The sequence below is a fragment of the Ursus arctos genome, chromosome X (genome assembly GCF_023065955.2).
Source record: "Ursus arctos isolate Adak ecotype North America chromosome X, UrsArc2.0, whole genome shotgun sequence".
Classification (NCBI taxonomy): Eukaryota; Metazoa; Chordata; class Mammalia; order Carnivora; family Ursidae; genus Ursus; species Ursus arctos.
In genome coordinates this window covers 9415797-9443497 of record NC_079873.1, presented here as the reverse complement: position 1 = coordinate 9443497, position 27701 = coordinate 9415797, and the positions used below count along the sequence as shown (strand labels likewise).

Here is a 27701-nt window from a genome sequence, read left to right as displayed (position 1 = left end):
ACTAAGTATCACCCTTATAATCCTAAATCGAAGGGACTGTACTGCAATATCCCTCCTTTCTAGAATGCTTTGAATCATGCAACGATGTGTGTATGTGTCTGAACATTCACGTATTGGATTTGTCTAAGTAGAAGCACCTCTAGCCAGGTCGAACCACCATAAAAATGTACATTTGTACAGACGCTTCATTTTTAAATGTTACCAGTATTTTGCATCTGCCAGCTCATTCTTGCCTCCTGGCAGCCCCGGAAGGGTGCGGCAGGGCAGCTGGCATCCCATCTACAAATGAAGAAACGGGGCACGTGGTAAGTGACTCGTCCAAGGTCTCTGGGCATGTAGTGGGGCCAGAAGTGGGTCCCAAGCCTAGCAGGTCGGCCTCTGGCCTGGTGCCCTGGCAGGGGAGGAGCTGTGGTTTCCTGGAGTTTCATCATCCGTCCGTCCGTTTATGTGCAAGTAACTTTCCACTGACTTCTCCTAGGCCGACCTAGAGAGTTCAGCGCCAGCGCAGCCGTGAGGTGAAGGATTTGAAGAGGGAGGGTGCCACGTGAGTGGCGGATGGGGTAAGCCTGGGAAAGCAGGTGAGGCGGGTGGCGCAGGAGGGGCGTTTGCCTCCCTCTGGGCTGCTCAGCCAGGCCCCCCGCCCTGCCCGGCTACCCCAGCTGGCTTCTCGAAGGGAGGGAGGAGCCACACAGCGGAGGTGGCTGTGGGGAGGAAATGGAGCACATCGCAGCCCGTTCCCTTCTCCTGTCTGCCAACTGCTGCTCCCCCATATGAATTATGGGATAATCAGATAATTGCTTTCGTGGAAGTTGAGCAGAGCAGCCTCACCCCACCCTGTGATCCCCACAATTCCTGCCATTAGGGACATAGATTCCGATGCCTGGGGAAGAACCGTGAAGGCTTTGGCCCCCCTTGCTCCCCTGAGAGTGCCGTGTGCGGGCTTAGCAAAATCTGCTCTTCTCCCCTTCCCCACTGCTGCCCGCATTGCCCCAGGAGGGTTGTTAGATGTAGCCAATCAAAATGCAAAACACCCAGTTCCACTGGAATTTCAGGTGAATAACAAAGACTTTTGAGGGTAAGTTATCCCCTGCAATATTTGAGACATAGCAAAACATTATTATTTCTCTGAAATTCCAGTTTAACTGGGAGTCCCGTATTTTATCTGGCAACCTGACCTTGAGGGGGTCCCTGAGACCCTTCAGCTGTCTGTCCATCCAGATCCGCCCAAACACAGACACACAGACACACAGGCCTTGGTAAGTCTCAGGCCTCACAGTTCTGGCTTAGGGGCTCCTGCCAGCCCTGCCCCAGCTGGGTCTGCCGCCTGGGGGAGGGGGGAGGGAAGGAGGGGAAAGAGAAAGGGAGAGAGGCTCCGAAGAGAAGGGCATTGGGGAGGGGGCTGAGAGCTCGGCCCTGCAGAGTCTGCGGGCAACGCACTCCAAGGGCCGACGTGATAAATGGGCCTTCAGGGCTTGGAGCTGGTCCACCAATAGGGCCCTGCACTGAGCCCAGAAGAGCCCCCTGCCCAGACGAGTAAGCAGAAAGCCTTCCCTGAACTCGCTGAGGCCTTCAGCCAGGCTCCTCCCCCGGCCCTCGGCTCCTTGTGGCCGCACAAAGGCGGGATTCAGACCCAGGAGCAATGGGGAGCCGGCTCCCGGGGACACACAAAGCTTCAGCACGCTCAGCCCTTCAGGGTGTCATTCAGCAGAGAAGCCACCGAGTGCCAGGCAGTGTGCCGAGGCGACAACATGATGCCTGTGCGTGCGGACCCTGTGTACAATCGGCTTGATTGAGGGTTCATTTACAGAACACAAAATGCATTCAGTTTCTGGGTGCTTTCGATGGGTACTGACGGCCACAAGTGCCTGTGTAACCACCATCCCAAAGGAGATACAGAATTTTTCCAGCAGCCCAGAAAGTTCCCTGTCCGGCAGCCATTTGAGAGACTTGTGCTTAAATGCTGGCCTAAGGGGGGAAGGCTTCTTTACTCCCTGAGGTGGAACGCCGTCCTCATACTCCTGTGCCTCGGAAAGGCTTCTCTTGCGACGTTCGTTCGGCCCTGTTTTGCCGATTGTTTGTTCCCTGTCTCCTCTCCCTGGCAGGCTGGGTCTCCTCAGCGGTGCGCCTAGGTCTTTCTTCTCTCTGTATCTCCGCTGCATAACAACATGGGGCCCAAGTGGATGCCTGTTGAATGCTTGGCCAATAACCATACTGGGGCAGCAGAATTCCAATCCCGAATCATGAAAAGTAGGGAGACTATTATTACCCCGGAGAGCTCCTCTTTCAAAACACGTACTCACGTAGATCTGTCTCTCCTCTGTTCTGCGGCCTTGCTCACCTCACCTCAGGTTGCTGAATCTGCCGAAAACTGTTGTGAGCCCATGTGGGAAGAAGAGCCCACCAGCCCTTCTTTCTAGGCCTTCTTTCTAGGCAGTCACAAGGCTTGACCCAGTGTCACTCCTACAGCGTCAGTGGTGGTACCTTTGTGCCCCACTGGGGATAAATACGTATGATAATGATAGTATGACTTCAGGTAGATGTTTCCGATCTTAAATGTCACTCGGGATCATTGTAGAACATCTAGAGAATATGATAAGTGACGTTTATGGCCTGCTTTCTACAAGCCAGGGACTAGTCAAGACATTTCTCAGTAACACAGGAGCATTGCGGTAAGAACTAGTATTGTTACCCCCACTTTAGAGAAGGGATCCAGGTTACCCTAACTTGACCCAAGTCCCACTGCTAGTGGGTGGGAGCTGGGATTTGAACCCAGGCAGCTGGGCCTGAGGTGCCCCACTTCTCAGGTCCCTACCAAGTTTGAGAGAAGAATATGGTAGAGATTTGGAAGATGATTTTTTTTCTTTTTCTGGTTTTGTTTTTAATTGTATGGCTTCCTCTGAAATGTACAATTATTATATGACATAATTACATGCAAATATGAGATATAGGGTACATGATTATTTCATAATCAAAGAACTGATAAATGCCTCTCAAAATTAGAAGGGAAGATTTCAGGGGAAAAAACCCAAATTGAAAAATGACTGAGTTTATCGACAGTAACAGCTGTTCTTTTTAGGAAATTGATTTTTTTTTTTTCCTTCTCAAAGAGTTTCTACTTCCTCAAGAAAAGTATCCTGTTTGCTGTGTGCTCCAAGGCGAACTTTCTGTACGTGATTAACATTGTCAGATGGGCCTGATGTCCTCAAAACAGAAGGCTAGGCCATCGGGCCTCGGGAGCTTTTTCTTTTTCCCCTTGGTCCTTGATATCCAGCTTGCAACCCCAACTTATAATTTCCACTTACCCCTAAGTTGTCTGCTTCTCCCCATTTCCCCTGCCTATTCTCCAGGAGCCCCTCCTCATGGTGCCCTGGGAGTGTTGCTGTAAGAGCCTCGTCTAGGGGGGTGCTCTCATCACCCTGCCCCCTAGGCTAAGTCCCCTGACCTGTGTCCACATGGCCTCCAGCTTCTAAACCGTCCAGCACTCCCCACCACCAGAGCTTCAAGTGCAAGGGCCTTCAGAGTGCCACAGCTTGGAAGCAGTACTATCCGCCAGCACATTTCTCTTTCCTCCAAGTAACCACATAGGCAGCCACAAGGGCTTATCATTCTTTATGCATATCCCTCTCCTTGCATCCACTTCCGGACCATTATTCATGCTGTTCCCTCTGCCAGGAATGCATTAGTCTCACCTCCAACCTCACAACCACCTTGGGAGACGGCCATCATAGCATAGATACTACTATAGAAGGCTCTGGAGTCAGACTGCCCAGGGCCGGCTTCTTGGCTGTGCAACTTGCAGAGTCACCTTGTGCGAGCCCCAGGCTTGGTCTACTGTTCTGCTGCTGCCATCAGGAGGTTCAGTCAGGCTGGAAGAGGGTTGCTGGGCTCGCAAATTATGTAGCCGGTCCTGATTCTAACACTGATAAGCTGTATGACTGGATAATAAGGATAATGGCAAAGGGCTTGAATGGGAATGGGTGGATGAATGGGAAGTGTTCAATAAATGGGACCTATCATGACCCATCTCACCCCTGAGGAAACAGGGGCTCAGTGACTTGATCAGCAGCACACAGCTGTCACATGACAGAAAGTGACGCAATTCACTTTCACTTCCCGTGTGAATGTGAACTTTCCTACGTAGCCCTGACTCTTCTTAGCACGTGGTCACATGGGCTCCTAGGGTACTAACTATGTGATAGACTCAAGGCCTGCCCAGACCTCTTTTATTCCTTTTTTCATAAGCCTTGGAAGCAAGCAGAGCACAAAGCTGGTCTTTTTCACATTTCATAAATGAGGACAAACAAGCGACTAGCCCAAAGGCCCGAATCCAATTCAAGCTTTGCTGAGACAAAGATGGCAGCAGCAAGTCCGGGCCCGGTGAACCCATTCATCACGCCTGTTTCTCTTCAGTTGGGAGCCAGAACCCTCCTTCCTCTGCAAAAGGGGCTGACACACACTGGGCTGGGGGAAAGGCTTTTTCTGCGGGCCAATAGGGAGTCAGGAGGCCTCGCTCTTTCCAGCGGCTCCCCCATGGCACCGGAGGGCGGGGGGCAGGTAGCTCCCGATGCCACCAAGAACAGCTCTTCATTAATGCCCGCTGCACTGACAGCTCGGCGCCAGGATTTCTGGTGGGGACGAGGGGGCGGGGCTACTGCTGCGGTTGGGGGGCAAGCATTCACTCCTCTAATCCCACGTTCATGCTTGCTGGGTCTCGGGCTTAAGCTCTGCACGCGGGGAAGGAACGGTGCTGGTGGCAAGGCGGCCAAAGTGAGAGAATGCCGCCTTGGCCTCAGGGGTGAGGCTGCGGACTCGGAGCGCACGCACCGCACCTGGCGGTAGGTGCTAGGAGCCCAGCTCCGCGGAGAGAGCCCAGGCCTAGCAAGGGCGAGGAAAAGCCCCCCCCCCCCACCCCCGAGCTGAAATGTGCCCTGAGACTTGAAGGAGGAGGGGGACTAACTGCCAGCTTGGCTCTTCGGCCGCGGGAACAGTTGTCACAGGCTTAGCAACTTAAGCCACACAGACATAGGCTCTTACGCTTCCCGAGGTCAAAGTCCCAGGCAGGTCTCGCTGGGCCAAAGTCAAGGGACTTCAGGCTGGGTACTTCTCTGAAGGCTCTGGGGGTGCATCTCCTTTCTTGCCCTTTGGCCCGTGGCCTCTTGCTCCACCTGCAAAGACAGCCATGGTGCCTCTCTCCATCCTCCGCCCGCAATGCCGTTTCCCTCCGGTCTCCTGCTCCGCGCCCTCTCCGTCCACGTGCAAGGGCTCAGGACCCTTGTGACGACACCGGCCCCACCCGGCTAACTCAGACTCTCCCTCCTTTAAGGCCCGCTGGCGAGCAGCATTAATTCTACCTGCAACCAACATACTCTCGGGTTCCAGGGATTAGGATGTGGACATCTTTGGGGGAGCCGTTATTCTGCCCACCATATCCATTTTATAGGTTCCTTACTCGGTGGCCTTCAGCAATTGGTTCCAGTCTCTCTGAGCCGCCCTGGATCAGCATAAAGGGCCCTCTCGGGAAGACGGGGCGGGGGGGATGTGATCGGTCGTGAGTCCCCCATTCCGTATTCTCTGGTGTCACCTCCGTAGCTTGCAATCAGCCGCGGGGGGAGTATTTACACGGTGGAAACTGGCGAACACTGCAAATCAGGGTGCACCCCCCCCCTTAGACAACGTGGAAGTGTTTGAAGGCCGGCAAATACAAGTGCTTCATTCCAAAATGGATAAAGTAAATAATAAGCCTGTATTCTTTGGGGGCGGTTAGTGATGGCAATTCGAAAGAGAGGGAGAAGAAAAAAGCACCCGACTTTGCTTTATGCTCAGTTTCAATCCGGTTCCCATCCCTCTGACCCTGTGCTTTCTCTTACTAAGCCTTGGGTTTTATTTTAAATGTGCTCCAGGCATAAGGAATCTACACTTGTCCGTGGGTGTGAGGATTTCAGTAACACGGGAGCCAAGGCCGCACACCGAACAATGGCGCTCCATCTTGGCCGCATGCTGACATCACCTGCGGATCTTTCAAACTCCAGGCGCCCAGGTGGTATCCAGACCAGTTCATCAGAACCTGGGGCGGGGCCCTGGCGTCTGCGCGGGGGCATGAAACTCCCAGGTGGTTTCCAGGTACAGCCAAGGGCCGAGCGGAAACGGCGGTTTATTTTCCTCGCTCCCACTTCGCATTGCTGTTTCTTGGGTTTTCTGTTGTTTATAAAGAGCGTTTGGGAAAAGCTTCGTATCCACTTACAAGTGAAGGCCCTGGTTCGGCAGGAAGTGAAAGGGCTCACAGCTTTTTTCTTCTAGATGTTTCAGGGATTAAGAAGCAGCACACCTAGAAAACCAGTTCTCCCAGCCTCGTGTGACATCACCCAGAGCCAATTAGAAACTTCCACTTGAGTTTACCAGTTGATGTCTAAATTGATTAAGCCAAGACATTGCTGGACAAACAGTGTAGGATTAGGGCCCCCCAAAACGTGTTTTTGTTTGTTTGTTTTTAATGAGAGCGAGCCCATTCTCCGATTTGCAGTAGAACCAGCCTTTCCTGAACTCTCTTAGTTCCAACACGTTTGCTTCCAGCTGTCGTAGCGCTGCTTGGAGGAAAATGTGAGTCCACAGGCAGGTGAGAAGCCCTGTTTGAGAGTCAACAATGAGCCTTCCACGCCCTGAACGCTCCGTGAAGCGAATCCCAAAGCTGTAGGCAGAGTGTTGCTGCCACCTATTGGCTGCAGCGAGTGATTGACGTGGACCCCCCCCCCCCCCCCCCGCCCCGGGAAAGAGCCGCAAGCCCCCTGGCGGCGGCGACCTCCTGCCAGCAGAGCCAGAGGCAGAAAGGGCTCGGCCCTCAGTTGTAGCTGGTGGGGGTGATGAGCGCGGGAGACGCGCTCGCCTAGTAGCGTATGGGATCCTTGGGGCCGTGTGCATGTGAGTCTTGAAAGAGCCTTCTGCAAAGGCTGATGTGCATGTCATTTATATAAGAATGATATTATTAGTGATAATTGGTGATAGTGATATTTATTGGATCATCTTCCAGAATTGTATTCTACATTTTTTTAAAAAACTGCTAGCCAAGATTCACTGTGCTTGACACTCTGGGTAATACTGTAGCTATGAGTAAATTGTGGTCCCTGCCTTCAAGGAATTTATAATCTCGTCGGGGAGGGAGAGGAGATGACTCTGTCCAAGACAGAACAAAGAAGTGCACTGATGTAGGAGCAAAGTACTATCCAATGTGGAGGTGGAAATCATTGATTTTGAGTGTGCGACTCGGGTGATGTTTATACCAGTGATTCTCAGAGTGCCGTCCCCAACCAGCAGCAGCACCTGGGAACGTGTTGGAAATGCAAATTCTCAGGCTTGCCTCAGACTTTTATTTTTATTTTATTTTTTTAAAAGATTTTTATTTATTTGGGAGAGAGAGAACCACAAGCGGGGGGTGGGGGCGCAAAGGGAGAAGGAGAAGCAGGCTCCCTGCTGAACAGGGAGCCCGACGCGGGACTCGATCCTAGGACCCCGAGATCATGACCTGAGCCGAAGGCAGATGCTCAACCGACGGAGCCACCCAGGTGCCCCCCAGACTGCTTTAATAAGCCCTCCAGCCGATGCACACGCCAACGTTTAAAAACCACTGCTTCAAAGAGAAGATGATATGTGATAAAAAGAGGACTCAAAAGACACATAGTACTTTTCCAATTAAGGGATGGCGGGAGGGCATTTATGCTACTGATCTCTTACATTGGCATTGTGCATTACACCCTATTATCTGATTTGATCTCTACAACAGCAGGACGCGAGACAGAGGGAAGTGCAAGAAGTTTAGGTTTGGAAGCAAATAAAAATTAGGTACAAATCGTCACTCTGACACAGAGCTCTGTCGGCTAGGGCAGGTCCCTTTCCCTTTTGGAACCTGCTTTGTCACCCGTAAATGGGAATGGTGATATTCACAGTGGAGGGGGTCGGTAAAGACTAGATAGGATACATTTAATACATTTAATATACCAAATGGCTATTATTTCTATTATTTTTTAAAAGATTTGTTTATTTTAAAGAGAGAAGGAGAACTCGAAGGGGGAGAGGGAGAGAGAATGTCATGCAGACTCCCTGCTGAGCGTGGAGCCCCACGTGGGGGCTCCATCCCAGCGCTACAGGATCGCAGGGTTGTTATCTCACAGATCGAAGAATGAACCTCGCCGACACAAAAGGGTGAAGTGAAGGGAAGGTTTATTAAGTGAAGGTGAGAGCAGAAAGGAAAGAAAAGAGCTCGACAGTGACAGGGGTCCCGAATGGGTTGCCATGGAAGGCTGTCGCTGGCGGTCGTTTATGGAGAACTGACCGGGAAGCTTGTGGCCTTGAGATTCTTGGGCCGTCTTGCTCTGAGCCAGGACTATTGGTAACACCCTTAGTGACTAATTCTTTGCGGTTTGGCCATTTTCTATGATTACACTGTAGCCTCCAAAGAAAAATACTCCCTCACACCTGGGGCCAGGGGTTCTGTTTCCTTATCTCTTGTTCACTCTGGCTTAGTGCTTCTGCCTGCCAGGAATAGTCTCAGAGCCCAGCCAGGGGACCCCTACCTCTCCCTGCCTATACCTTAACCCCTTCCTTATTCACCAGGACCTTGGGATCACAACCTGAGCCGAAACCAAGAGTCAGATGCTTAACCAACTGCGCCACCCAGGCCCCCCCTATTTTTTTTATAATCCCCTATAGGCCATGAGAAAACCCAAGGTTAATTGTGGATATGAGGCTGCCACTTGGGTTCCTGGAGACTCCCAGTCCTCAGCTGGTTTCCTTACCCCACAGTTTCACTACAGATGGGTTCTCTACACATGCCTTCTTGCTGTTCATAGATTTCTGTTCTTGCTGTTCATAGAATGCTGTTCACATTTCTGGTGTTACCCTATGTGGAACTACGGAGGGTTCCACTGGTTCGGTTTGCAAATGGCAGCCACCGAGGCCGAGCTGGAACAGACGGAATCGAATATCAAGAGGGCTTTGTCACCCATAAACACTGGTGAACATTTCACTTTCTCCTCCAAACGAGCCACTTTTGGGAAACAGATATACATAAACCCTCTCTTGTTTTTCCCAAGTTTAAGGACAAAAGCGGTCAACTTTTTATAATCTATAGCTATTGGATAGAGACTTGAAGTCTTTTAAGAATTTAGTAAATTGGGGGGGGAGTGCCTGGGTTTCTCAGTCGGTGAAGTGTCTGCCTTCAGCCCAGGTCATGATCTCTGGGTCCTGAGATGGGGCCCTGCATCAGGCTCCCTGCTCAGCGGGGAGTCTGCTTCTCCCTCTCCCTCTGCTGCTGCCCCTGCTCTCTCTCTCTTTCACTCAAATAAATAAATCTTTAAAAGAAATTACATTCACTTAATACTTAATATCTACTAATCAGTCAATAATGACCATCTTTATATAGTTCTCCACATATATCTGTATGTGTACATGAAACATACATGTCCACATTTCATAGTGGTTTGCAATGCAAGCAGTATCGCTAGAGTATCCAAACTTGGATCTGGTTTGCTGATTTAACAGTGGAAATTCTTTCAAGATCAGAGACTAACCGCTGTAGTCATTCCCACTGGATTCAACATCTTCGAAGCCACAATATTCCTTAAGTCACTAGAGAGCTCGTTCAGCCACAGCCAAGGTTAGCCCAATCAGTGGAAGTATCATGTCTGTTTTCAGTTCATGCCAAGTACTAAAATTACCCTTTACATGGCTACTAATGTTTTAGAAATGAACATGAACCACCTCATCCTAAAGAAGAATCTATTTTTACTGCTTCTGCTTATAACCTGCTTTATTGTCACTTCTCTCTTTAGAAGCAATGATGTCCCCTCTGGAGACCTAGTAGGCCTAGTTCAAGGAGCCAATCACTGGGCTATAAAAGCCTCAAGGCAAGAGGCCTAAATTGTTATTTCTTTCTGCTTTTATTTTATTTATTTGAGAGAGAGCACGAGAGAGGGGGAGAAGCAGACTCCCCACTGACCAGGGAGCCCGACGCAGGGCTCAATCCTAGGACCCTGGGATCATGACCTGAGCCAAAGGCAGACGCTTAACTGACTAAGCCACCCAGGCGCCCCTTCCTTCTGCTTTTAAAACAAAACAGTCCATGTCGGAATAGTGACTATCAACATACAGCTCATCAGGTTAGCTGATCCTCTATCAGGCCTTCAAATCAGCATTTCCAAAGAGAAAGAGAGAACATTAGTTCCAGCAGATGCCTTGCAAACAACAACAAAAAGAATCCACGGTCAAACAAGTTTGCGACACAGTGTAATATCGCTCCCTCTTGGAGATCACAATGCCTATTAGAAATACTATAATAACCACGCAGTTCCCAAACTTATTTGACCTTGGAAACATTTTTGGTGGAGTGCTTACTAACATGGTATGGGATTAGCTTGGGGAAACTTTGCTCCGAATGGTGCCGCAGAACCTGCAAACCAGCCCTGCTGGTACAGTCAGGAACCACCTTCCACGAGCCTGATTTCAGACTCACTGATATGATGTATTTGTTTATGGACCATCACATGATCTCTACACAGTTGTAGCCAACTTCCTCTGATTCATGACCTCTTCCCTTGGCTCCTTCTTTGTGCTGTACTTGCTCTGAACCACAGCCCAACATTCAGATAAGAAAGGAAATGACTCTTGGCCAGGCTCAGAGCCTCATGGAATCAGCGTCATGGCCTCCAAGATTGTTGGCACCGTGTAGTCCCCAAGAGATGACCAGCACGCTTGCTACTGGGAGTGGGGAAGGAGAAAATGAAAGGGGAAGAAGCGCTGCCCCCTGCATAGATGCCGCAGTGTGACATTTGACAGCGTGACCTCCTACTCGTACAGCATCTGTCCTAGTGTGCAGCTCGAGAAGTCTCTCTGAACCTTCATTCAATCATCTGAAAAGTATTTATGGAGAACCCTTATTATGTATCAGGCATGGTAAAGGACATTAGGGACAGAGTGATCGGCAAAAGGCAACTTCTCTCGTCTCTGAAGCCTACAGTCTAAAGGAACACCCATGTGTTAATACCACTCCACCCATTTCACTATTACCTACCCAACCACACTCGTGATAAATGCTAAGATGGTAGTATAAGGGGGCACCTAAGTGAAATTTGCAAGTTAGGGGAAAGCCTCTCTACGTGACGTTTAACCTCTTCCTCTCGGATAAGCAGGAATTAGCTAAGTGAAGTCTGGAGGAAGAGGTGACTCAGGGCAGTGGTATGTGTGTGGGCGCTGTTCTCAGCATAAACGAAAGGCTAGTGATGGGGGTGCTTAGAGCAGAGGCTGGAGGGGCAGGAAATGGGAGGTCATAGAGGGCCTTGTGCATCTTGTTCAGGAGTTAAGGTTTTAGACTTCATTCGGAAGTCACACCTTTTACAAGAATCCCTCGGCTGCTGGAATGGAATTGGAGAGGCCGAAGCCAATGGGAAATGCCGGTCGGGACAAGGGGTGTCGACGATACAGTTGGAGATGGAGGATGGGTGGGGAAGAAATTTAGGCAGTTGAATCAGGAGTGCTTGACGAGGGGCGCCTGGGTGGCACAGCGGTTAAGCGTCTGCCTTCGGCTCAGGGCGTGATCCCGGCGTTCTGGGATCGAGCCCCACGTCAGGCTCCTCCGCTGAGAGCCTGCTTCTTCCTCTCCCACTCCCCCTGCTTGTGTTCCCTCTCTCGCTGGCTGTCTCTCTCTGTCAAATAAATAAATAAAATCTTTAAAAAAAAAGAGAGTGCTTGATGAATGGTTGGGTGTGAAGTGAGATGAAGGAGTTAACAAGGAGCCTCAGGTCTCTGGCTCGGGCAGCTGTGTTTGGGGCTTTTCTCGCAAACCCAGACATTAGTCTTGATCACCTCTGCTCTGCTGGTGTTATCAGTCCTGAGATAACTGGGCAGTTATCCCTAAAACAGTCCAGATACACTGTCAAAGGAGAGGAAGACTGGGAAGATAAGACAGAGGGGTCTTTTCGTCCTCCTCCTGGAAATGCATTTCTCACTAGAAAAGAAATAAAAAGGCTCAAACAGCTTCCCAATGGCAAAATTCTGCTATCATAAGTGGTGTTTTGGTTTCTGTTTTTGTTAGTATCTTATGAATTTGAAATCTAGCCTCTTTGTGCACTGGAGGGACATTTATAAAGACCATTTTCCATTTTGGGTCATTAACACAGGAAGTCCTGAGATGTCCCCTTCGGGTTCAAAGCAGTTATCCCCTGCCTCGAATCCTCCAAGACTACACGATTGCTGAGTAAGACATGGGGCTTCATCAATTCCCCCATTCCCTAAAGGCGCTCAAGGGCAGAGGGGAAGAGAACACACCTGTGTGACCTTCTTTTGTACTCATTGGAAATAATGTCCACTATTATGGCTTTAAGTTCAAGGATAATGACAGTGGAAACCTGGCCATATCACCATAATAGCTTTATTAATAGCTGAGAGGGAAACTGCCTTTATTCTTTCAACAGTCATAAATGACTTTCCCATTCACAAGGGCATTTTCAACTCTCAAGGAATTCTGAGGAACTTCACAAGAAGAAAAGCCATGCTCGTTACGGGGTGAACTGCGTCCGCTGACCCCCCTCAAATTTTATGTCTAGGTCCTAACGGCTAGTATCTCAGAATGTGACCTCTTTTGAAAATAGGGCTATTGCAGATGTTCTTAGCTAAGATGAAGTCTCACTGGAGTAGGGTGGACCCTTAATCCAATAGGACTGGTGTCCATATAAGAAGAGGAGAAAGACGTGGAAGGAAGACAGCCATGTGACATTGGAGGCAGAGACTGGAGCGATGGCGTCTACGAACCAAAGAACACCAAGGATTGCCAGCAAACACCAGAAGCTAGAAGAGGCGAGGAGGGATCCTCCCATCAAGGTTTCAGAGGGAGCATGGCCCTGCAGATACCTTGATTTCAGACTTCTCGCCTCTAGAACCATGAGACAATAAAGTTGTACTGTTTTAAGCCACCTAGTTTGTGGTACTTTGCTATGGTGGCCCTCAGAAATCAATCCAGTTGTTTGGGGCACCTGGGTGGCACAGCGGTTGAGCGTCTGCCTTCGGCTCAGGGCGTGATCCCTGCGTTATGGTATCAAGCCCCACATCAGGCTCTTCCACTATGAGCCTGCTTCTTCCTCTCCCACTCCCCCTGCTTGTGTTCCCTCTCTCGCTGGCTGTCTCTATCTCTGTCAAATAAATAAATAAATTCTTTAAAAAAAAAAAGAAATCAATCCAGTTGTAATATTTGCAAATACCTTGGAGGGGAAAACTGCTTATGACCTTCATCAACTTTTGATTCTGTCAACAGAACACTGCCAGGTGTGTGAGCCTTCACTAGTGATCCATAATTACTAACGCTACTGAACATTCTACCTTTTTCTTTTATGAAACAATCAGGAAACAAATGAATGAGCTTCTACCAGACAACAAACGAACATGGCCTCCACAGAAATGAGCTCTAACTGCCCCCCGCCATTCTTTTGAGGGTGTAGCTTTCTGGAATGATCCTGCTTTTAGATATTTGTCCCCATGCCTCAACAAACTCAAGCATAAATATCTTCCTATACATATCATGGTCACAAAACAGGGTCTGATGTGACAAAGCTAAAATTGCCCTTGGCAAACTTGTGCTGATTTCCACTTTGTCCTTATTAAATAACACCATGACATACCATTTTCTTCAGTTCTTTTTTTGGGGGTTTTTTGTTGTTGTTGTTGCTGTTGTTGTTTTTTGTTTAGAGAGAGAGAGAGAACGAGCAGAGGCAGAGGAGGGAGAGAGAGAATCTCAAGCATACTCTACGCTCAGCACGGAGCCCAACTAGGGCTCGATCCCAGGACCCTGAGGTCATGACCTGAGCCAAAATCAAGGGTTGGACGCTCAACCGACTGAGCCACTCAGACACCCCTATGTTGTTCAATTCCTTAAAAACACAAAATTAAAGATGACTCATCCTGCAAGATGAACTGAGACTGTACTTAAGGCTGGATGGTGCATTGGGGATTTTTCTTCCTTTCCTTCTGAAGGGATTTTTTAAAGCTTGGCCAATTTCCAGTTATTTTCAGGTAAATTTCCTGAGGTGCCTCTTCAAGATTCATACCTGTAGTGGAGGGAGGATGCCATAAACTGTGGCAGAAGAACCATGGGGGTAGTAGAGGTGGCAGAGAGAGCCAAAGTTGTTTCATTTGGGAGAATTGCTGAAGGGCACCAACAGGTAGGCATTCTGACTTTGTCTTCTGGGTAGGGAGTAAAGATAGAATTAATTCCTCTATTAATTACCTTAATACATGAACATCATCAAAACTTTTTGCCCTTTGTTTTTTTTTTTCTTTCAAGGTTTTATTTATTTATTTGACACAAAGAGAGAGAGCACGAGCATGGGGAGCGACAGGCAGAGGGAGAGGGGGAAGCAGGCTCCCTGCTCTTGGGACTTGGGACTCACCCTGGGATCATGACCTGAGCTGAGGGCAGACACTTAGCCAACTGAGCCACCCAGGTGCCTCATGCCCTTTGGTTTTTACCAAATATTTTTTTTTTAAGTATTCCCCCAAAATCCAGTGTAGATGGCAATTTCTTTACATTATAGATCTATTTCCCTACTATATATTTATCATATGCTCATCCTATGAAATGAGGTATTCTTAATCATTCAAAATTTCCAGCAATGGCAATCGGCAGATACTTCAAATGTTTCTAATTTGGCTGCATACTTTTTAAAAAAATGGTTAAGAAATAAAAAACACCGGGGCGCCTGGGTGGCTCAGTTGTTAAGCGTCTGCTTTCGGCTCAGGGCGTGATCCCGGGGTCTTGGGATCAAGCCCCGCATCGGGCTCCCTGCTCCGCGGGAAGCTTCTTCTCCCTCTCCCACTCCCCCTGCTTGTGTTCCCTCTCTCGCTGGCTGTCTCTGTCAAATAAATAAATAAAATCTTTAAAAAAAAAAAAAGAAAAAGAAATAAAAAACACCTGAAAACATCCATCTTAGCCTTTAAATGGCATCTAAACCTTAGAGGTCAAATATTATAGCCAATATTTATGAAAGTAATTGTAAAAGGAAGACTAATGCAACCACAGCATAATATAACCATGTAGCCATGGACATACGATAAATCTAAATAGCAAGTTAACATTAGAACCATGAGTTATAGTTACAAAAGTTTTTAGATTTGAAAAGAAGGTGTAGTAAGCCAAGTGTTAAACTGGCCCACAATAATCCCTGCCTCCTAGTATTCACGATCTCTGACCAAGATGGCAGGCCAACCGCAGCCATTTTGGTCATAGACTAGTTTCCCTGGACTGAGGTGATCACTCCCACGGAGCTGGCAGGACCTGTGATTTACTTCTAACAAACAGAATATGGCCCAAATGATGGGATATCACTTCCCTGATTAGATTATCAAAGGTGGTAACTTCCATCTTGCTAGCAACCTCTCTCTCTTGCTGGCTTTGATGAAGCAAGCTGCCGCATGGGAGAGGTCCCTGTGGCCAGAAACGGAGAGTAGCCTTTGACTGACAGCACGGGAAGAACTGAACCCTGCAAACAACCACATGAGTTTGAGCTTGGAAGCGGATCCTAAGCCCGGGAGATGCCTGTGGCCCTTACCGATGACACCTAGCCTGTAGCCTTTCAGAGACGCTGAGTAGAGGCCTCAGCCAATCCTTGCCTGCGCTCCTGACCAGGGACGGTAAGATCACAGAGTGTGTTACTGTAAGCCACTAAGTTTGGGAGTAATTTGTTACTCAGTAATAAATACCTAAGACAGAAGGGTAATTGCTTTGCATTTTTATTATGTTGGTGAACCGTGGCTTAAGATCAGTTAGTACTGTTTAATGGAATCAACATACAAATTGTTATACCGGGAATTGTTTTCAGTTAAGACCACATTTTTCAGACTCTGCCAAAATAAGCCTTCCGCCTTGGGGTTGTCAGGCCACTGGAGGATGGAGCTCTTGCAGATCCTCTGCCGCAGCCTCAAATACTGAGAATGCTGTAGCACCGGCTCCAGCAGAATGAATATAATCACATCCATATTCTCATCCATGAGCCGCTGCAGCGCCAGGTAGAACGCTGTCTTAAAGTTCCAGTTTTGGGCATATTTTTTGGTTAAGACGAATATGGTTTTCTTGCTTTGGTTTATGCTCTGCATGAGGTTATCAATGATGGCTAATCCCGGGTCCCAATCTCTCTCCTCTAAACAGAGGAGCACATTTTTGCCTTCGCTCTCCTCTAGGTGGAAGCGCAGCTCATTTATCACCCAGTCGGTAACAGAGGCATCTTTGGTGTCATAAGAAACGTAGGCATCATAGAAAGTTTGGGACGTGGAAAGAGACCTGTAGCCTTTTACCTTAGCTAAACACACATGATAGATAAACCAAACATCCCAGTAAAACCAATGGTGACCCAAGGCAGCCAACATCACAGTGATGGTGATAAAGGACGTGAAGAAACACAGCACCGCCGCGATGGTATCGGAAATACAAGTCGTTAGCTCCAGGCTCATGATGCTCTTCCCTTTTTGATCCCCAGGACTAGAACAGATGACGTCTGTCAACCGAGGGATTGTGACGTCCAGATTTTCATCCATCCATCTTCGAAAATCTCCAATGTCGCAGGTACAGTCAAAAGGGTTTCTATCTAGTTCCAAAATGGCTAAACTGGTGTTGGTCTTAGTTTGAAGCGTGGATTTGTTGATCATCTTCAGCAGGTTGGAACTCAGATCGAGGTGGATCAGACTGCTGGCTTCGGAAAGAAAGTTGGCAGGCAGGTGGGCAATCCTGTTTCGATGCAGTAGCAGTGTCCGCAGGGAAGGTGTGAATTTGGAGAGGCTGTTAGTTAAAGAGGATAGCCTGTTTCCACTCAAGTCCAGCGTCTGGAGATGTGGAAACTGTTGGAGTAACGTCCAGTTAAAGAAATTTAACACGTTATTTTTTATGTATAATTGGGTGAGACTCTGGGGCAAGTTCAGGAAAGCTTCGTTCGGGATGCGCCGAAGGTTATTCGAGGAGAGATCAAGCCGTGTCAGATTCCTGAGACTTGTAAAAATTTTCCAGTACTTGTCACCTTCAGCATTCCACAAAATGTCGAGGCGGTTTCCACTGAAAACTAATTCTTCCAGGGACATGCTTCTCAGGTCTTGCTCCGTTAAAGTATAAATGCCGTTGTGGCTCAAGTTTAAAACTTTCAGTTGTGTTAAATTTTGAATAAATCCCAGGCGGTGCGTCACCCCTGCTATTCGGAAGTAGTGTGCGTTGTAGCTGAGATCTAGAACTTCTAACTCGGGCAGCTCACTGAGAGCATTGTCATCGTCAAAGTCTAGTCTATTGTTTGTCAGATCCAAATACTTGACATGCGGCACAGCTGAAAATTCAGTTCCATGTAACACTTGACCATTGCCATTTGAAGATAGATTTAAGCAGGCAATGTCATGAAAAGCTTCAAATTGCTCTCGCCCAATGAAGAAAATACTGTTCAGGCTTAAATCTAAGGCTTTGCCATAAACTGCACATTGTGGCTTTATTAAAGGATTGGTGTTATGATAAAAATTTGAATGTGGGTCAAACTCAACATCCGCTGAGCGTGGCTTAAGGACATGACTTGGAGAAGAGGAGCCACTTACATCATTTTGCCGGATGTCATTTACCAAGGGTGATATTCTGTTTTCGGACAAGTAAATGACCGTCAGGTTGGTGAAATTTTGGAAAAGGGTAAAGTTAATTTGCTTAATAAAGTTGACGCCCAAGTTGATAGTCTTTAGATTCGAGAGACCCATCAGGGGATGGAAGTCTTCTGCTCTAAGTTCCTGGAACACGTAACCTCTTAAGTGCAATGCCTGGAGCAACTGAAGATTAGAGAAGTTTTGGGAAATAGTAATATATTTTGGATATTTTGCCTTTACATAGTTAAAAGATAAGTCAAGTATTTCCAAGGAGGGCAGTTTCGTTAAAAATTCCCCAGAGGCTATTTCGTCGACTAAATAATTGAATTCCAGATGCAGCACCTTCAGTTTATGCATATTCTCAAACCACGTTGCAGGAATCTTCTGGAGGGAAGTGCTAGAGAGGTTTAGGTAGCGAAGTTCCGTCAGGGTTTGAAAAGCAAGAGGATGGATCTGAATTGAAGAGCCTCCTTCACAAGGTGTACAGGGAAATGGGGCGTTGAAACACCTCGGACAGTTCCCGCTTAAATCTAGCACTCTTAAATTTCTCAATCCCTTGAAATCCTCCTGACTGATGATTTTAATCTTGGCGTTGCTAAGATAAAGTTCTCTTAGGGAGTCTGGAAGTTTTGGTGGCACATGGACAAGTTTATTAAAAGACAGTGACAGCACCTTCAAATTTGTAAGACCTTCGAATGTTCCGTCTTCTATGTCGAAAGTTTTATTATCACAGTTATTGCCAAAATAGCAGTTCCAGCTCAAGTAGAGCCTTTCCAGATTTGCAAGCCCGGAAGTATTCTTTTTAGTTACCCAAATTATGTTGTTTTGAATTAGACTAAGTTCCTTCAAAGACCCTGGCAAGCCAGCAGGTATTTGGTATAACTGGTTGTCTTCAAGCAGTAACTGGTTTAGGTTTTGTAGGTTGAGGAATGCCCCATCTGTGATATTCATGCCATGTTTGTTTATATCAGGATTTTCATTCAGGTGCTGTGGATTGGCATTGTGGTTTAGATTTATTTTAGTAAGATTCTGCAGCCCTTGAAATGATTCGTTTGTTATGTGTGTGATGTAATTGTCAGACAGGTCTAGTGCTGTCACATACTTGCCCACTGTTTGGGGAACTTCTCGCAGTCGACGACTGTTGCACTCTGCAATAATAGAGCCATTCTGTCTTCTTTCGTCACAAGGATAGCTTCTAGAATGATTTGCTTTGGTGAAGAACTCATAGGAATCAGAGATGAGCAGGAAAAGGCAGGTCAGAAGCAAAGACGGGAGGGTCATGTTTTCCTAAGGAAAATCAAAAGTGGAGGCACAATGTTAGAGTAGCAGTGTTTACTAGGCATGTCTTGATGAAATTAAGTGCTTCATCACACTGTGCATGTGTTTCGAAGTGTGAATTCTCTGGGGCACCTGGGTGGCTCAGTCATTAAGCGTCTGCCTTCGGCTCAGGGTGTGATCTCAGAGTTCTGGGATCGAGCCCCACATCAGGCTCCTCTGCTGGGAGCCTGCTTCTTCCTCTCCCACTCCCCCTGCCTGTGTTCCCTCTCTCGCTGGCTGTCTCTCTCTCTCTCTCTCTCTCTCTCTCTGTGTCAAATAAATAAATAAATAAATCTTAAAAAAAATGAAGTGTGAATTCTCTTACCAATTAAACAAATTGTGTTAAATTAGGTTCGGAATAATTTAAATCTTAAAAAAATTTTTTTCTTTTTGCGATTTTTATTTAAATTCTAGTTAGTTAACATATGGTGCAATATTGGTTTCAGGAGTAGAATTGAGGGATTCATCACTTACATACAACACCCGGTGCCAGGTTCAGAACAATTTTAATTTCTCACTGCATTCAGCTTGATGGTGCTCAAAGAAGTAGAAGGTGAAACTATCTGAGATCGTAATGATGAGAAAGCCTGGGAAGCTTTTGCAGAGGAATTCATCGAGATGTCCCATCACCATAATGGGTCTGATACTGGCCTATGGCTATGGTTCATGCTAGATCTGTAGCACAGCAAGCTATAGATTCATAGCTTCCACCTATCAGCAGAACTCTTGATGACAGTTGGCCCGTCCCAAGGAGAGTTCAGATCCAGCTTTCATTATGGTATCATCTGAGATCGCCAAGCCAAAGTCACCTCTTCCTTATCTACATAGCCATCTCTCTACACAACCCTTTCTCTTATTGGCCTTCCCCCACAGCTTTTCTCTACCTCTCTAGTGGTACGGTGGTACATATGCCGAGCTCTTCTCTCCTCCCGTGAAGTGGACACCTTGACAATGATAACAAAGAATCAGGTAGTGTGCTAACCATAAACATTTTCTCACCCACGTTGATGCTCGGAGCAACACAACAAGATAGGTTTAAGTTATCCACATTTTGTGAGGGGAGAAACAAACTCAGACACCTCAGTGGCTTTCAGAAGGATGACACATTGTAGAGCTGGATTCCAGTCATTCTGATTCCAATAGAACACAACCTCACTTTGAAGTCTTTGTGGCAGAACAGTACCTTGATTGTAGACAGCACTCAAAAAAAAATCTTGTGGAATGGGTACCAGTACTCCTCTGTCCCTTATCGTATGAACATTGGCATTAATAGCTACTCTTTGGCTAACACTGTAAACTTCTGTAGGGAAGCCATGATGTTTTATATTTTCACGCAACCTCTGTAACACTTAGTAGGGCGCCTCACTTTCTATGGCTCTCTCTCAACAGAGGGCTGAATATGTTACCTTTGGTAGTTATGCAGTGCAATCAACAGATTAATGTGATTGGCGTGATGAGGGTTGTGGTCAAAAGAACTCTCAAAATCTTATTTCACTGGGTCTAGAGATGAACCTTCACGAAATCGTATTTTTCACTGGAGCCCAACTCCTATCCTTCTGGTGAGTTAAGCCAGGTAAGTGCTTCCTTTTTAAGTTCTTCTAAAGTTGAGGGTTAATGAACTGTCACTGTCATACCCTTAGTATGTGAATAGTAATTATTCTGAGGCTCAATGATCACTGCCAATTCATAGCAGTCAAGGAAGAGCCAGCCCCTGCTGAGATGAAGAATCAGGTGAAACAGAACTCCCATGCATTTCCAGTTACTTTCAGTTATTTTCAAATATAGCACCATCTCGGTGCCGTGGCTTGATGTTTCACTTTTACTAAAAGAAAGCCCTGCTTTACCCGGTTTGGTAGGCAGAATTTCCAGAGGGCCCCTGTGGCCTTCGCTCCCTGGTACTACTGCTGTCATCACGCTCTGTCATGTGGCAAAAGGGAGATTATCTAGATGGGCCGAATTGAATTGTATGTGCCTCTAAAAGCAGAGAGTTTTCTCTGGCTAACAGCAGAAAGGAGAATCAGAGAGACTGGAAGCAGGAGAATAATTTGACTCACTCTTGCTGACTTAAAGGTGGAGGGGACTACTGAGAAGGAATGCAGGCAGCCTTTAGAAGCTGAGAGTGGTGCTCTGCTGACAGCCGGCAAGGAAATGCCCCCTCCCCCATGCTACCGCCACAAAGAACTCGACTGATGACCTGAATGAACTTGGAAACGGATCCTTACTCAGAGCCTGGAGGTAAGAGTCCAGCTTGCCCAATACATCGATTTTGGCCTTATGAGATCTAGAGCAGAGAACCCAGGCAAGCCCACCCAGATTCTGACTACAGAAATCTGAGCTACTGAATGGGTATTGTTTGAAGCTTCTAGTAATATTAATTTGACGTGTTAAATTTGAGTTTGTGGTCTTGCCGTGGAGACGTCTGGTAGGCAGTTACATATATGGCCCTTTGGCTCAGAGGAGAGTGCTCACGGAGAGATGAACTTGGGAGTTGTGGCAAGTACAGCCACAGGTATGGATCAGATCATCCAGGGTAGTGTATGTCATAAAGGATATTCCACACTGCAGCTCTATCAACGACGATTTTCTCGTCTTTTTTTTCTGGTAATTTTATGATTTCATTTTCTTACACTGAAATATCTTATCCCACTGGGATTGTTTCAGCATAAAACATGAGCTGCAGACCCACGTTATTTTTTTCTAAATGGAGACCTGCTTGTCCCAACATCATTTACATATTTATGTATTTATTTTTACTGAAATACAGTTGACACACAATGTTACATTAGCTTCAGGCGTACAACACAGTGATTCAACAAGTCCATGCGTTACGCTGTGCTCCCCACAAGGGTAGCTCCCGTCTGCCACCATAAGGCGCTATTACAGTACCTCTGACGACATTCCCTCTGCTGTACCTTTCATCCCCGTGACTTATAGATTGCGTAACTGGAAACCTGTACCTCCCACTCCCCTTTGCCCATTTTGCTCATTCCCCCCCCCACCTTCTCCTCTGGCAACTACTAGTTTGTTCTCTGTATTTATGGGTCTGTTTCTTTTATTTGTTCATTTGTTTTGTTTTTTTAGATTCTACATGTAAATGAAGTCGTATAGTATTTTTCTTTTGACTTATTTCATTTAGCATAATACCCTCTAGGTCCATCCATGTTGTTGCAAATGGCAAGATCCCGTTCCTTTTTATAGCTGTGGGTGTACACTCCATCTTCTTTAACCATTCGTCTAACAATGGACACTTAGGTTGCTTCCACATCTTGGCTATTGTAAATAATGCTGCAATGAACGTAGGAGCGTGTGTATTTTTTTGAATTCGTGTTTTCGTTTTCTTTGGGTTAATACCCAGTAGTGAAATTATTGCATCGTATAGTATTTCTATTTTTCATTTTTTGAGCAACCTCTATACTCTTTTTCACAGTGGTTGTACCAGCACCAATTTACATCCCCACCAACAGGGCATGAGGGTTCTCTTTTCTCCACATCCCATCAACATGGGTTTTTGTTCTGTTTGGGGTTTTTCTGGGTTTTGTTTTTGTTTCTTGGTGTGTGTTGTATTTTAGCCATTGTGACAGGTGTGCGGTGAGATCTCATGGTGGCTTTGATTTGCGTTTCCCTGATGATGAGAGATGTGGAGCATCTTTCCATGTGTCCGTTGGCCGTGTGTATGTCTTCTTTGGAGAAATGTCTATTCAGGTCCTCTGCCCATTTTTAATCAGACTATTTTTTGGTGTTAAGTTCTTTATGGATATCAACTCTTAACCAGACATACCATTTGCATATACGTTCTCCCACTCAGTAGGTGGCTTTTTTGTTTCGTTGATGTGCAACATCATTTCTCGAATAATTTTTTGCTCACCAACTTGATGTACTCCTTTTATCATATACTAGCTTTCTTGTGTATTTGGATCTGTTTCTAGACTGTCTGCTTCATCAGTCTGTTCATCATTCATGTGCTGGCACCACATGTTTTAATAATTACAGTTGGAGGGGATGTTGGTATCTGATAGGGCAAGTCCTGCTCATTGTTCTCCTTTTGTGAATGGATTACTCCTATTTTACCTTCTAACAGGTCCCTGCTGATACACATTAAGACCACTGATTTCCACATATTAATTTTATACCAAATCACTACCCTAAATTCTCTGGTTATTTAGAATAGCTATTTCTCCAAGTGATTTTCTTGGGTAAGCAATTAAACCATCTGCAAATAATGATTATCTTCCTAATACCCTTTATGCAGTCTAATTTATTTTTATTGTCTAATTGCATTGCCTAGTTACTCACAAAACAACATGGCAAACAATGCCAAAAGTGAAACAATAAATTTGGAGAAACTATTTGCAGTCCTTATCACAGGTAAGGGAGTAAGAGATTTGACATGTAAAGACATTTTATGCATAAGTGAGAAGACAACCCAACAGAAAAATGGACAAAGACATATTGAAAGACAGCTCACAGGAAAAGGAAGCACAAATAGCCTTTAAACGTAAGAGGATACTCAACCTCACTCAAAAAATTACACTGAGATACTTTTTTTTTTTTTTTTTTAACCAATTCTACTGTGTAGGTGAGGACATGGAGAAACAGGTGCTCTCATATTTTGCTGGCAGGAATCTCAGTTAATGCCACCTCTGAGACAGTAAGGAATTTGTAATATTTATCAAAAATGGAGACATAGGGTCGCCTGGGTGGCTCAGTCGGTTAAGCATCTGCCTTCAGCTCGGGTCATGATCCAGGGTCCTGGGATGGAGCCCCGCATCGGGTTCCCTGCTTGGTGGGGAATCTGCTTCTCCTTCTCCTTCCCTCTCCCTCTGACCCTCCCCCTGTTTGTGCTCTCTCTCTCTCTCTCTCAAATAAATAAATAAAACCTTAAAAAAAATTGGAGACCTAGACTCAGCAATTCCTAGAAGTAGATCCTAAAGATAGACCCTCACATACGCAAATGACGACACACAAGGATGTTCAACGTGAGGCTGTTGGCAATAGCAAAAGATCAGGAATCATCCACATGCCTTTGAGTACTGGTCATACCAGGGAATACTGTGCAGCCGTTCAAAAGCTCTATAGCCATTTATTCATTCATTCAAAAATATTTATTAAGCATATACTTTATTTCAGGAATTATTTTCAAGTTGGGAATATAGCAATGAACAAAATCGATTAAAATGCCTGCCCATTTGGAGCTTACCCAACAGGATAGTATGTTAGATGGTGGCAATTACTATGGAGAAAAATCAATACAGGGAAGAGGATGGGTATGTAGGCAGTCCCTCAGTTGGGATCTGTCTGTTGGTTTTCTCATGGTGAAACTGGGATAATGGGTCTTGGGGAGGAAGACCACAAAAGTAAAGTGCCTTTGTAGCCCCATCACACCAAGGGCACAGAGTAGCAAGGTGACTCACTGTCGATGTGGCCCGTGATCACCTGGCCGAGGTAGTGCTTGTCAGGTTCCTGCTCTGATTTTTAAGTATCAATTAATAAAACATTCAAAATTAATGTTTAAAAACGCCCATGAGGAACAGACGGCCGGGTAAGGCCAGATCGGAGACCCTTCCCTCCGCATGATGAACAGCTCTGTTGGCAGGAGAGGCATTTTTAGGGGCCTGCTTGGGCAGGTCCAGAGGACAGAGCTGTCCTGTACAGCCTCAAGTAAAGGCCCCCTCGGCTTGCTTCAGAGCCGGGGTCTCTCGGGCAACAACGAGCAGGGGAGCGGAAAGGCCTCTAGGGGGCGCTAGAGACCAGGAGGAGAACTGGCAGCAGTGCCCCGGGTGGTTTCTTCAGGGTGAAAATGGCCTGCCAGAGTGTGGCAGGGTCTGAAGCAACTTAAAGTGAATGTCAGGCCATGGAAGGGACCAGCATGTTCTGCAGATCTGCGAGTGAGGAGCTCGAGGTCCCTAACTCCACCCTTCCAGGAGCCCCGAGGTAAGAACGGGAGGTGATGACGCTCCACACACCCTCAATCTGAAAAGCACGTGGCGGGCCGAGTGGCAAGTGCGAGCGGGCAGCGAGCCGAGGGCTCGAGGAGAAAACGCGGACCGGCAGCCTCGCCATCTGCCGACGGGCTGCAAGCGCCCCGTCATGTCCCCCAGGGGCCGCGCTGAGGCCCACGGGCTGGGCAAGGCGGTGCGGAGCGAGCCCCTGCTCACTCGTGACCCGAGACACCCCGACACCCCTGCAGGAGCTGCGCCTCCCCAGCCCAGCCCCTCCTCTTGGCCGCCGCCACGGAGCCAGATGCCCGACAGAAGGAGAAGGGTCCCGGGGGATTATGCTCACGAATGCGTCACCAATGAGTAAAAACCGTCGAGCCCGGCAGATGAGACATGGCCACTCTGCACCCCAGCCCCCCAAATAGACAAACGGCCGCTCTGCAAATAGAGGGGGAGAGAGGCAATTGTGCGAGGAATACAGAAAGTGCAACTCTGCAAACAACCGAACCTGAGACAGAAGAAAGGGCACTTCTGCTGTCTGCCCCCCCCCCGCCCCGCCCCGGCAGGTCCAGGCTCCCGCTAAGGCGCTAGGCAAGGACGGGACGCCCCGCGAGGTCCGAGAGGGCGTAGACAGGGACCACCTGCCCCAGACCGGGCCCGGGGCACCTGAGGAGGACGGGAGCGGGCAGACGAGCGGGAGGCGGCCGAGGCCCAGCAGAGACAAGTCAGTTCTCCGGCAGAGACCCCCCACGCCAGCACCCCCAGGAGACTGCAGCATCTCCCTGGGAAAACGGACAAGCCCGGCAGCAGGGTTGTGGGTGCCACATTTAAGGGGGCACCCCAGCACTTTGTCATCAAGATAGTGGGCAACTTGAAATCTCTGATGGGCTAAATATTCAACATGTTAAATAAAGACAGAATCCAACCCCGCCCTCACGAGGCCCGCTTGGCTTGCCTCACCCTGAGCGCAGCTCTGGTTCCAATAAAACTTTATTCACCAAACACAGGTAACTAGCCTGCAGGCTGGAGTCGGCCGGTTTGATTTTTTTTAATAGAACATTGCAATATTGTTTATCTTGATTACTGCGCTCTTGGGCATCCTCCCTTCCTGAAATTTCACCCCCAAACGAGTGCCTCAACTCTCCTCACCCTGGCCTCAGCCCTGCACGGCGGGAAAGACCTGTGCTCAGCTGGCCCGCTCTGACCAAAAGCGACTCACAGCTGCTCATCTCAGGCAGAGACTCATCTGTTGGGAAGTTCTGGCCTTGAAACGGGAGCTTCTCATCAGTTATTTGGTGCCCCACCCTTGAGTATGAAATAGCCAGTTCCCTTCACCTGAGCAATTCAACCAGCATGAGAGAAATCGACACAAGAAAAAAGAAAAAAGAAAACCATCAGACACAGCGATGGATAGAATGAGGCCTGTGACACCCAGGACAGCGGTTTATGGTTTCTTTTCTTCATGCACGTCATGTCTTGCACAGATTCTCAGTCCCCTCTCTGCAAGTATGAAATCCTAAAAAACGTGAGCACCAGAAGACTTTGTGCTGTTTTTATAACTGATTTGGCAGCAACACCTGACCTGGACTGACCTAAGGCTACTATTATCTGTGTTTAGCTACTTAGCATGAGCATTCTTGTTTCATGGCAGAAAGAGCCATGTGCCTGACCTGGACCCACTGGAAGTGTTTTGTAATGTATCAGATATGTACCATATCATCTTGCTAAAATAGGAATTCTGAACTCCGATGCCATGCTGGCCCACAGGTTTCAGGTAAGGGATTGTGGATCAGTACTTAAATCTGCTGGGGCATCTTGGTGGCAAAGTCGGTTAAGTGTCTGACTTTGGTTTTGGCTCAGGTCATGATCTCAGGGTTGTGAGATCGAGCCCTGTATCGGGCTCTGCGCTGAGCACGGAGTCTGCTTATCCCTCGCCCTCCGCTCCTCCCCCTGCTTGCATGCATGCACACGCTCGTGCACGCTCTCTCTCTCGCTTTAAAAATAAATAAATTTTTAAAAATACTTAAATCTCCTTCACTGGGGACATGGTAGCAATTCCTGAATTTTCCTCGGCATATCTGGTAAAGCAGAAACTAGAATGTGGTTGTCAACAGGGCCAAGGTATGAATTTCATGGGCCCAAAAGCACTTTGGCCTTTGTGGGGCCCTTCATCCATTAAAAAAAATAATAATAAAAAGTAAAAATTATCTTTTACAACCGCATTGGCATAAAGACAAACACAATCTGGACTGGATTATATTATTTTCCTATTTTAAAGAAAACAAAACCTTTCCTTAAAGTGTCACGGGCCCTAGACCCTGTACCTTCTAAGAAAAGAAGAACTCTCTAAAGAGGAACCAGCCCTGGTTGCCCACGGTGTGGCCCTGGGGCTCAGATCAGGCCCGGGGCAAGGTGGGGAGGTAGCCGCAGGCAGAAAGAGAAGCCTTGGAACAGGAGCGGTGGAGGTGGAGGCCGAGGATCAGAAAAGGAGAGCATTGCAGGTTCAGTTGTAACCCCGCCAAAGAGGTGAGCTTCTAACGTCTATACCCATGAGTGTGACCTGATTTGGAAGGAGGGTCTTTAGCAATGGAATCCAGTCAAAGTGAGGCCATGCTGCGTGAGGGTGCACCCTAGTCTAGTGACTGATGTCCTTAGAAGAAGAGGGAAGTTTGCAAGGAACACGGAGCGCTGCCAGCCACCGCCAGGAGCCAGGAGAAGGGCCTGGAACATTTTCCTCTGAGATGCTAAGAAGGAGCCGACCCTGCAGATAACCCCTGGCTTTTGGACTTCTGGCCCCCAGAACGGTGAGAG

At 47.4% G+C, this 27701-nt stretch overlaps 1 protein-coding gene and 1 long non-coding RNA gene across 3 annotated transcripts in view; one reads left to right on the top strand and one right to left on the bottom strand.

The window, feature by feature from the left end:
- Positions 1-325: 325 nt before the first annotated feature.
- On the top strand, positions 326-13529 carry LOC113240730 (uncharacterized). The gene is made up of 3 exons (XR_006411915.3): positions 326-560; positions 5901-6120; positions 12165-13529. It is a non-coding gene; the product is annotated as an uncharacterized LOC113240730 (long non-coding RNA).
- Positions 13530-15749: 2220 nt separating this feature from the next.
- TLR8 (toll like receptor 8) overlaps positions 15750-27701 on the bottom strand; it is a 26010-nt gene continuing 14058 nt past the window's right edge. For both annotated transcript variants that reach the window (XM_057310075.1, XM_026478135.4), the window contains one exon: positions 15750-18924. In XM_057310075.1, coding sequence (XP_057166058.1) covers positions 15799-18918 — 3120 coding nt within the window. In that variant the 5' untranslated portion in view covers positions 18919-18924 and the 3' untranslated portion in view covers positions 15750-15798. The remainder of the gene's footprint in view (positions 18925-27701) is intronic.